The sequence below is a fragment of the Peromyscus maniculatus genome, chromosome 21 (assembly GCF_049852395.1).
Source record: "Peromyscus maniculatus bairdii isolate BWxNUB_F1_BW_parent chromosome 21, HU_Pman_BW_mat_3.1, whole genome shotgun sequence".
Lineage (NCBI taxonomy): Eukaryota > Metazoa > Chordata > Mammalia > Rodentia > Cricetidae > Peromyscus > Peromyscus maniculatus.
The window spans coordinates 30736855-30748025 of NC_134872.1; the positions used below are offsets into that span (position 1 = coordinate 30736855).

The following is an 11171-nucleotide window of genomic DNA, read 5'->3' on the forward strand; positions in this document are numbered from 1 at the left end:
ACCAGGAAGTATGCATGGGACTGACTTAGGCACTCTGCACATATGTTACAGTTGTATATCCTGTCTTCTTGTGGGACACGTCACAGTGGGAGTGTGTGTGTGGGGGGGGGGGCTTTCTCTCACTCTGTTGACTGCTTTTGGAACCATTTCTTCCTACCAGCTAGCCTTGCCCAGCCTTAATAGGAGAAGATGTGCCTGGTATCAATGAAACTGTATGCCATGGCTAGATGATATCCATGAGAGTCCTGCCCTTTTCTGAAGAGAAATGGTAGAGAAGTGGATGGATTGGGCAGGAGGACAGGGGACTGAGAGGAGAGGAGGGAGAGGAAACTGTGATCTGGATTTAAAAACAAGTAAATAAACACATAAAAGAAAAAAAAGAGAAGAAAGGAAGGAGGGAGGGAGAAAAGAATGAGACAGAGAAAGAGAGAAAGAAAGAAGGGAAGAAAGAAGAAAGAAAAAAAGAAAGTGAAAATTTGACCTTGGTTGCTACCAGGAATCTAGGTAACTAGGATGAGACTATTATAGAGACCCAGAGCTGGTCAAAATGCAGAGAAGTGACTATTCCGTGCTAAATCTAGACTGATGAATCTGCAATTGTGCCTTTCATGGGACAGGTAAGCTCTGCCTCTCAATAATGTGATCACATACGCAAGAGAAACTTCACAAGGGCCATTCACCTGCAAATGTGGACAGGGAGAATTCCACATGGACACCACTAGAAGAAGAGTTACAAGTTGTCAGTACCCATTGAGAGAGGGAGAGTCAGTCTCCTCCAGGGACAAGCTCCCATATAGGATGCTCAGTCCCCCAGTGGTCTGCCCTGGACACAGGGACAAATGAACAAAGCTAACTGGACTCAGTAGATTATATATACATGTGTGTATGTATATGTACAAACCACACATATACATGCATTGGCTCTTTAAAGAGATCATAATTTTGGGCGGGGTACATGGGATAAGCCGAGGCACAAGGGGGAAGGGAGTTGGTAGGAGAGATTGAGATGCAGTCTTCATGTGAGAGGTTCTCAAAAACCACAGGAGAACAACAGACCTTAAATCCTAGTTCAGGTTAGGCAGGGATGCTGAGAAAGTGTAAAAACTGCATCCAGGAATTTAAGGACTAGTTCCGAAATTGATTGACAGTGTTTTCCCAAAGTACAAGAAAACACACGAATGGAATAATTTTTGGAAGTTGCTACAACTGAGAAACAGAAATGTCTGGGTTAAAATGAACCATCATAAAAACAATGCATGGAATGGGGAAATTGGTGAGGAAAATAATGGTTTGGTTTGGATATATTTTATATTATTTTAATTTTAGACTATTGAGACCCAGAAAAAAAAAAGGTATGATAAGCCATGGTTAGTTAATGATGAAACTTTCAATTTTACAAAGTAAAAGTTTTAACATAGACCTCAGCACTGGCATTAAGGAAGACAGGGTACTCTTAGGGAAAAAAGGTCTGCACGAACTCAAGACATGGATACTGCATTCTTCAGAGAGCCTGGATTTTTGTTTCAGATTCTTAGTTCTTTGAAGACAGAAATTCCTGAGAGCCTGTTGATGCTCCATTTAGGCATGATCACAAGTCAGTTGTTCAAATATATTGACCGATGAACCTTTTACTCAGGACAGACTAGAAACAGAGATCAAACCCCAATCTGACCTTCAGAAGCCAAGTCTATTTTCACAACTGAAAGAGGTGTGGGGAGATGCGGACGAGCTGGGGTGTCCCTGCACAAAAGGCACAGAACAAGCAAAGACTTCTGCTCTAACCCTGCTCTCACAGGACCCCAACCTGCAGTCCAGGTGAGCGCCAAACCACTATAGGGCAGACACTAGTCACATGACTTCATCCTGACCAATGAGAGTCCTGATTGGCTACCCAATCTGATTGGCTCAGTTCTGTACATTGTCACCAATCAGCTCACAGATCAGGATGCACAGCACGAGTTGGGTGGCTAAGAGACAGTTGGTGCCAGTCTTGTGATGTTGAAGGCAGAGCTTTCATAACAAGGACACCAGTGACAGAGGCAGTGTGCACAGACCGTGCATTAAGCCGCGAATTTGGAAAAAGATTCCTGATCTACTGAAGCAACACCAGGTACAGCTTGATTGGCAGCTGTCTCCCGGGACTACTATGCTTTCCTGGGACCCACACTGTTCTCTTTGTCAAAACCACTTTGGAGTGAGGATTAGACCACCAGATCTTGTTCCCACTGGGTGGCTAATCAGGAGCCCAAGCCTGGATTTGGAACCACCTTGGATTCTGTGCCTCACTCTTTAGTCTGAAGAGTCTGTGGTGGCTGAGACATCCAGGCTCCTTCCCAGGACACTATGGGCCATTCCATGGAGACCACTGTCCTCTTCTAAGTCCTCACTAGCCTGTTTATGTTCCCTCAAAATTTACCTTTTGAGACTGGTATGTCACACATCACAAAGTCATCTTCTTTTGCAACTGTTTTCTGGAAAAAGACTAAATTTTAGGAGCTACGGGCTTTTTGCTCTGTATCCTCTTCATATGTTCTGTCAATTTTTCATTTAAATTTTTTTTCATTTTACATACCAACCTCAGTTCCCCCTCCCTCCCCTTCTCCAGATACCTCCACCTCCTCCCATGCCTCAACCATCCTCTCCTCATAGGGGGTAATGCCTTTCTTGGGAAGTCAGCAAAAGCATGCCAACTTGAGGCAGGACTAACAAACTCCTCCTCTACATCAAACCTGAGCAAGGTATCCCACCATAACGAATGGGCTTCAAAAAGCCGGTTCATACACCTAGGATAAGTCCTGGTCGCACTGCCAGGTGTCCCAAAAACAGATTAAGCCAAGCAACTGTTATCCACATTCAGAGGGCCTAGTTCTGTCCCCTTCAGGTTTCCTAACTGTCAGTCCAGAGTCCATGAGCTTCCACAGCTCTGGTCAGCTGTTCTTGTGATTTTCCCCATCATGATCTTGACCCCCTTTCTCATATAATCCCTCTTCCCTCTCTTCAACTGATCTCCAGGAGTTCAGCCCAGTGTGTGGCTGTGGATCACTGCATCTGCTTCCATCAGTTAATGGATGTAGGTTCTATGATCACTGTGTTCCTTTAGCAGAACAATAGTATCTGGTTTTTGGCCAGGTCCATGGTCTATCTACTTAGTTTCTTGGTCACCTTAGCAGTATCAGGTATGCCTTCCATCTCCTGGAGTCAGCCTTAAATCCAATCAGAAAGTGGCTGGTAACTGCCATAGTATTTGTGCTACTATTATATCAATCCATTTTGCAAATGAGTCACTGTTGTCCTAGTGTTTGTAACTGGATGATAGTGATGATTATCTTTTTCCTTCAGTAGAATGCAGAGTACATTCCTGTATCATGAATGTCAGTCAGTAGAAGTGAAGTTTTTAGTTATGCACCAGTTCAACTTCTCTATGTTGGCTGACATACATGGGTGTTGTCTTCAGCAATAGGGCATAACAATAAGGTTGTGTGTAAGCAATTGTCTTGGCAGTAGATGTTAGCTTTGGGGGTTTCCACAGGGCCCTTTTCCAGCTATGCAGCAAGATGGAACACAATCATGTCACCGGACAAAAGCTGTTTTCTTGAGAATTTTTTTCAATGAATATTTGACTATACTTCTCATTATTGATCTACTCAGTGTTTTATATGATCTCTTTACAGTTTTGGTAGTTTACATATGTTTAGAAATTTGGTCATTTGCTGCAGTTTTGCAATTAATACCAGTGTAGTGTTTGAAAAATACTTCCAAATGAAGGATTAGAGGAACCAGAGGCGTCAGGGACAGCATGGGAACACAGCCTACAGAATCAATTGACTGGGACTCATGGGGGCTCACAGAGATCAGGGAGCCTGTAGGGGTTTGACCTACATCCTCTGCATTTATGTTTTAGCTGACTACTTTGATGTTATTGTGGGATTCCTAGCAGTGGGAGTGGGTTGATCGATGACTTTTTTGCCTATTTATGGGACCCTTTTATTCTTACTAGGTTGTTTTGTCCTGCCTTAATGTGACAATAAGTGCCTGGTCTATAATAATATATTATGCCATGCTTAGTTGATGTCCCTGGGAAGCTTGCCCTTTTCTGAGGGGAGATGGAGGGAGAGTAGAACTGGATAAGAGGGGAGGAGGGTCTGGGGGAGGTAAGAGAGGGAAAATTATGGTCAGATTGTAATATGTGAGAGAAGAATAAAAAATTGTCTTCACTGTTAAAAGAATACAGATAAAAGTACTAAAAAACTTGAACAATTGGAATGAGCAAAGTGTTGACATTATTGACTCCTAAGTAGCCTTTCTGGTATATCTCTACACAGAGAACAGAGAAACCTTTGAGATATCGCCCTCATACTTATCATGTTATCAGGAAACCTGCTTGTTACACTTGCCTTTATAGAAACATTGTCAGATCTGAAAAAATAGAGAAGTAGAAGAAAATAATGTTACTTGAATAATCATGTTTGAAATTATTAAAATATTAAAAATTCAATTAAAGATAAGTTGCAAATGTACATATGGTTTAAAAATATATGATTGAGATCATGGATTTCTAAGAAATGTTTCATGAATTGAGTTAGAGAAAAGCAAATAACTATAACTAATAAAGAATGATATTCCACATTATTTAGAGACCACTTTTTAGTATAGTATAAACAAATGTAATATCATATTCACCAAATTGTCTCAGAGTAAAATATACCATTTGGGAACAGGAAAAATATGTAATCTTGATGGAATAGACTGGTAAAGGATTACTTTAAAATGTGGTAACAGAAATTCTTTTTTTGAAAATTATATTCCTGTCCCTCATCATAGGACAGCATCTGCTAAATTATGCTTCCTGATTTTTTCTAGTCCCTCTGATTTAGTTTTTTCTCCAGAAATATTGATTCCATGTTACTATTTGTAGTCTATAATTTCATAAAGAAAGTATCCCAACTGTTTATGGTTAAACTATTTCCATTGTTTCAGTTATTCAGGACTCAGGAGTGAACAAGGAAGCAAAATTTATTCCCAAGACTGCATATGAAATTGTGTGGTTTGCATAGATTTATTGACACATTTTACCTTCAAGAAATGTTTACACAATAGGTATATCATCTCCATATCAAAATAAAAGCCCTTGTTGATTGCCAAAAAAAATACTTCCAAGTGATTCTTTAGATTTTAGCCATTGTTTGCTGTAACAGCACTACAGTTTGGCCATAGATTTACACTGTGTTTTTTCCTTCTTGATCCCTTTTGGTAAGATGTCTGTTTTGTTCTTCCTTTTCAATAATCAAGCCTTTATGCCTTTGGCATGTTCATCATTGTTCAATTCCTTAGGTTCAGTTTTAATCTTCAGAATATTTACAAGGTGATTTTTGGGAGTTGAGTTTATTCATTTTTCTGTGACCCAGAAGTTCATTGTAAGGTTGCTTCACATCCCTGACACTTCTCCATGTAGAAATCGAAAGCTATAAACCCTTCCTTTAGGCCTACTTCTCATTGTTTTAATCTGATTTAGTTCAGTTGGTGTTGTCATGGAAAACATCAAGAGACATAATAGCAAGACCAGAGAGGAGGTGTCAATGCAGCTGGACCTGAAGGCCAGCACCTCTCAAGAGGAGAACCTTACAGATCATTACATCATACTCAGGACCCTTGGCAAAGGGACCTTTGCTGAGGTGAAGCTGGCCTGCCACCTCCACACAGAGGTGCAGGTTGCCATCAAGATCCTGGAAAATGGTGAGAATAATGACCACAACAACAAAACTGAAATCGACATTGTGAAGACACTGGACCACCCAAACATCATCAAGGTGTTCCACATCATCAACACCGAAGAGCACACCTATATGGTGATGGAGCATGCTTCTCGGGGAGATCTGGTGAGCCATATTGAGAAAGTGGGCTGTCTGCAGGAGGAGCAGGCCCAGCACATCTTCACTCAGATTGTGTGTGCTGTTCACTACTGCCATAAGAATGGCATTGCACACAGGGACATCAAACTAGATAACATCCTGCTGGATGGCAAAGGAAGTGTCAAGCTGTGTGACTTTGGCCTGGCCATCAGAGTCACCTCTGGGCAGAGGTCCAAGGGATTCTGTGGCACTCTTGAATATTGTGCTCCAGAACTCTTCACTGACACAGAGTATGATGCAAGGGCGGTGGACATCTGGAGCCTGGGAGTGGTGTTATATACAATGGTGACAGCATCCTTCCCATTCAAAGCAAGGACCTATTCAGACATGAAGGAGGAGATGCTGAATCCCTGCTACTACCTTCCTTCCACACTTTCTCAAAACATTGTAAACCTCATTGTGCAGTTATTCACTATGATGCCTGAGCAGAGACCCAGGATAAGTGACATTATGCAGCACCAGTGGTTCAAGGACAGAGAAGAATTTTGGCAACTCCCACTATCCTCAGAGACATACAGTACCATCCCAAACCCCAGCCTTGTGGTGGCTATGTGGGGCATGGGCTATGATCCCAAGGATATTAGTGATTGTATACGTGAGAAAAAATTCAATAACATCATGGCCACGTACCTAATTTTAAAGCATGAGTCAGCCCAGGACCACACTAACTATGCTGTGAAGCCTATGCAGGCCTGTGTTGCCATGTCACCAGTAGATGCTCTCACTTCCCTTCCTCCTCAGAGGAGACTGAGTGAGCCTTCCCTTCACACCTTTGCCTTGCTGGATGAACACCTGATGCAGGATGAGAAGAGATCATGGAAGAAGGGGAGCAGAAGCCTGAGCATGCCTACCATCCTGTGCTTCCAGCAGAAGGGGGATAACCCTCCCCACCCAGTTCCCAAGTATTCTCCCGAGGTTACTCACCTCATGAGCACTTTAACAGTAGTTAGCTTGAATTGCAAGGGACTGTTCTCAAGATGCCCATTCTCTGAGGGCATTTCTTCTGCACAGTATTTGTCCTGGGAGGCACCCCAGGAAATGAACACCCTAAAGAATTGCTCATACACTCAGAAGAAACCATCTGTAAAGAAGTACAGGGAGGCACCTCAGGGTGTGACCACCACTGCCACCCATGGAACCCAGAGGTCTTCCCTTCAGGCAACGTTCAAAAACAACTTTGAAACTGTCCCTCCTGAAGGTAAAACTACACCATCTGCCAGCAGTCTATCTCAAGGCTGGAAAAGGGTTAAGAAGAGAATTGGGAACTGGGTGAGACTCCTGTGCTGCTGCCTGCCAGCCTCACGAAGACACCATGTTTCTGAGAAGGAAGTGGCACCACTGGAAGTGGAGAGCAGTGTAGGTACACTCATGCAGCAACATGGGGTGCCCAGGATGCCCTTCTGTGTTTCTTAATGCAAATATTTTCTAATGTGCATTGCAACCAACACAGGATAATTATAGGTATGCAAATTAGCAAATCTGGTTTCCAAAGGAACAGTCCCACAGCAGCACCACCAGTAACAGGAAATGGTTTAGGTGAAGGTGGACAGCAGAGCATGAGAAGCAGAGGTTGCAGAGGCAGCCAGAATGAATTGGCTAAAGGAGGAAAGAATTAGAGGGGATCGAAGGTTTCAGGGAAGAAACACCAAAGGCCAAGAAAGAGGAAGAGGAGAGGAGCCACTTGAAAATGGAGGATATGAGAGTCAAGACTACGTATTATATGTTTCAAAGATCTTAAGACTGTGCCTTCCATATTTCATTATCTTTTGAAGTGATAAGCCTCTTTGCAGGTTCAGACATTGGGTAGGAATTTTCTTGGTGTGACTGAGACAGCCAAAGTGGGAGCCCTGCAGAAGTCCAGATGGCGGTGTGTCCACGTACCCAGCCAAAAAATCCAGCGCAGGAAGAGGTAAGCCATCTACCACAGGCTTTACCACAGGAACCCATAGTTAACAAGGGATATGTCCTAGGGCTGGCCTTCCATAGCATCTTTCTCAGCGTGGAGTCTTGTGCCAAAACCCCACCTAAAGTTGCCAGTGGATTAGAAGCCCCTGTGGGACAGTCTTCAAGGACATACTACAGCAATACTCATTCATCTGTCTCCCCTTCAAGGTCAGGTCCAAGGGAGATGTTTCCTCACACTGGGGCAGAGGTGAAACTCCTCCCCCTCCTCCCCTCCCTGCTGTTGGGTTTGCAGCCTGCCTATGTCCCTTTGTCCCTCTCATCACAGGAGACACAGTCCCACTGCATGCTGGGTCAGTCTCACTGTTGGTGAAGGACCCTTACTGTGGGGTGTTTATCAGATCCATATTTGTCTCCTAACAGGAAAGTGACAGCAGGCTGGAAGGAAATGGGTATCACTGTGGATGGAATGCTGGAATGTTGCTCCACTTTGGAAGGTGAGTATTGCTTTCCCGTCCTGGAGTACAGAGGACACATAACTTAGTTGTGAGCTGCTTGCTTAAAGCCAGTGCTACAAAAAACTTAGTAGTCCTGGAACTACATTTTATTCAGATCCCACATCAAAGGTCAGGCTTAGACAGAGCCTTGATGACCATATAGTTGTGGCATTCAGCCAGGCTCTCTGCTTTGATGTCCTCCTGTGAAAGCTGTCTTTGGTGGTGTTGTGGAGGACCTCTAGGCAGATCACTACTCTCTGCCATTAAGAGTGGACAATCAGAGCTGGGCGTTGGTGGCACACGCCTTTAATCCCAGCACTTGGGAGGCAGAGCCAGGCGGATCTCTGTGAGTTCAAGGCCAGCCTGGGCTACCAAGTGAGCTCCAGGAAAGGCGCAAAGTTACACAGAGAAACCATGTCTCGAAAAAACCAAAAAAAAAAAAAAAAAAAAAAAAAAAAAAGAGTGGACAATCAGAAGCGACTGAATGCCAGGGCTCATCTGTGGGTGTCCCGTGGCTGAAAGTGTAATTGAGATCACTGAGTTTAGTCCTGTTGTATGAGAGAGGCTTCTGAGATCTGGTCTAGCCTTGACAATGCTCTATAGACAAATAAGCATAAGGCTGCCAAAGCCAGCCTTTTTCAATTCCAAGTAAAGTGGTCATTGAGCTCAAGATGCAGAGGACCTAAGGTGTAGTGAAAGACGACAGAACCATGGATTTAGAGGCATCTTGAAATGACTTGACACAAGTAGCACATCCCTCCCCTCTGACACTCTGTCCCCAAACCGTTATGGAGGAACTGTTTGTGTAGAACAGGGTAAACATTTTTTTCACACCAGTATGGGGGGACAGTTACTCTACAACTGGCCAGCTGCTTTGTAATGGGCTGAAGAACCATGAGCACAAGGGTGCACACAGACTTGCAAGGAAAACCATTCCAGACTCACTGAGCTCCTTGCTTATGTGCCCATGGCTGCTCTACATCAGTAGTTGACTACTAAGTCACCTACTTGACTGAGCCATGTGCTTTACTGAAGCCAGGGCCTTAGAAGGGAGACTGGGATGCTGTAGCCAGGTCAGTGAATCCCAGGACAGACAGCCCAAGGGCATCCCTGGCTCCAGACCCATGTGATGGTCTCTAAGGAGGCAAATCTCAGTATGAGCAGATGTGAAGTTTCTTTCTGTTTCTACTAAGATTTGCTGTGTGTTTGATGGGAACTTGGTGAATATCTCCTACTCTGTGAAGCATTTTTTTGCCTTCAGCTTTTTTGACCTGGGAGAAGAGAAGTCAGATGAGGATCATGCCCCTATACATATCACCTCCCCGCTTCACTGCATGTCTGCTGGATGCAGCAGTACCAGGTGCCATCAGTAGTAGCTACTGTGGCAGGATCTTCACACACATCATCTCAAAGCATTCCATAGGTCTCCACCTCACAGAGGACGAAGCTGAGTCCTCGAGGTGCTCTTTTGAACATAGCATGTTTTATGGGACACTGCTTAAATTCTACCTTGTGGGCTATTGACACAGCCATGATGACCAGTTGGGTCCAGTTGGGTCACTTGGGGGGCTAATGGTCACTTCCAGATTTCTCATTTGCCATGATTTCTCTCCTACCACCTGCAGGTTCGTTGGACATGTTCTATTATGGAAGCCTATTTTCACCAAGTATGTATCCTGTCTGGTGTAGACAAGTGTGAGTGAGATGGGGTGCAGGAAGTAGAGTGCCTGTGTTTAGACATGATGCTGGAGAACTGCTTTTCCTTCTTTGTTATCAGAGCCGGACTCCTGAAAGTAGCAGGGCAGCCATAAGAAATCATTCCCTGCAGTCAGAGGTCCCTAAAGGGACCTAATGATGTTGGCCTAGGGAAGGTCACATTGAAATACAATGGGCATTATTATACCCACCTCATTAGTCCCTAAGTTCCACTAAAAGTAAACCTGCCATTATCTGCCAAGGCCAAAGATCTTATGCTTTGGAAATGTGGAACTCTCAGCAAGCTTCTTCATTGGTTTATAATATTGTTTTTCTTGTAGGTGTCTGGTCACATCTTGAAATATATACCCAGAAAATTCCTGACCTGAGAACATGCATACTTGGCACCAGTGCTAAAGATACAGGAGAGAACATCCCACTTCCCTTCTCAAGAAAACCAGCAGGTCATTTCCTGAGCTCTAGAGGAGCTGTCTCAGGAGGATACTCTGTGGAGGGCAAGGAAATGGTTTCTGTTCCAGCATCCAACCACAGACCACCACCCCCAAATTCTCAGCAAGATCTGGGGACAACAGGAGGATCCCCTTGTGAAAGCCTCCCAGTGGGTGTGTTACTGTGGAATCTCTGTCCCACTTTGATGCTGTGTATATGTTGACATTGTAGAAAGGTCACCTATGCCTCTCTATCCTCACAGATGACCCAGAAAACCTGCCTGAGCAGATTAAGAAAATGTCAGCAGAGTCTTGGGAAGGGAATGTTCATCCCTGCATGGCCTCTAGACTGGATTGCCTGAGAAGGGCAGAGTCCAGGGACCTCATTTCCCAGGCCATCCATAACTTAAAGATGGTGCAGTTGAAGCCATCTACTTGTACTGTATCTCACTGGTGTTGGATAGAAATAATGTACAAACAAAAAAATATTGAAGTAGAATTCCAATAGAATTTACTCTAATTGGTAATTGGAAAACTGGGATGTCTGAGAAAAATCTAAAGGAATATAAACTCCCAGACACTCCTATTCCTCAGCAGCAGTCACTGTTGTTAAGGTGACAGATCTTTTCTTGTATAGAACCAGCAAAATGCCAATCCTATGCCCAAACACCAACTCTAACAACCAACTAGATCTAATCCTAGAAGAGACCGCAGAGGGC

General features: G+C 43.9%; 1 protein-coding gene across 1 annotated transcript; it reads left to right on the forward strand.

Moving 5' to 3' along the window:
• The first annotated feature begins 1935 nt into the window (after positions 1 to 1935).
• Positions 1936 to 10927, forward strand: LOC107400217 (putative sperm motility kinase W). The gene is made up of 5 exons (XM_076557249.1): positions 1936 to 2110; positions 5513 to 7818; positions 8235 to 8308; positions 9934 to 9975; positions 10345 to 10927. Exon 2 carries the CDS (start codon positions 5529 to 5531, stop codon positions 7320 to 7322), a length of 1794 nt encoding a protein of 597 aa, XP_076413364.1. The 5' UTR covers positions 1936 to 2110; positions 5513 to 5528; the 3' UTR covers positions 7323 to 7818; positions 8235 to 8308; positions 9934 to 9975; positions 10345 to 10927.
• Positions 10928 to 11171: the final 244 nt, after the last annotated feature.

Bases quoted from the DNA above. Each gene is read 5' to 3' on its own strand.
- LOC107400217 (XM_076557249.1), top strand. From the start codon at position 5,529: ATGGAAAACATCAAGAGACATAATAGCAAGACCAGAGAGGAGGTGTCA.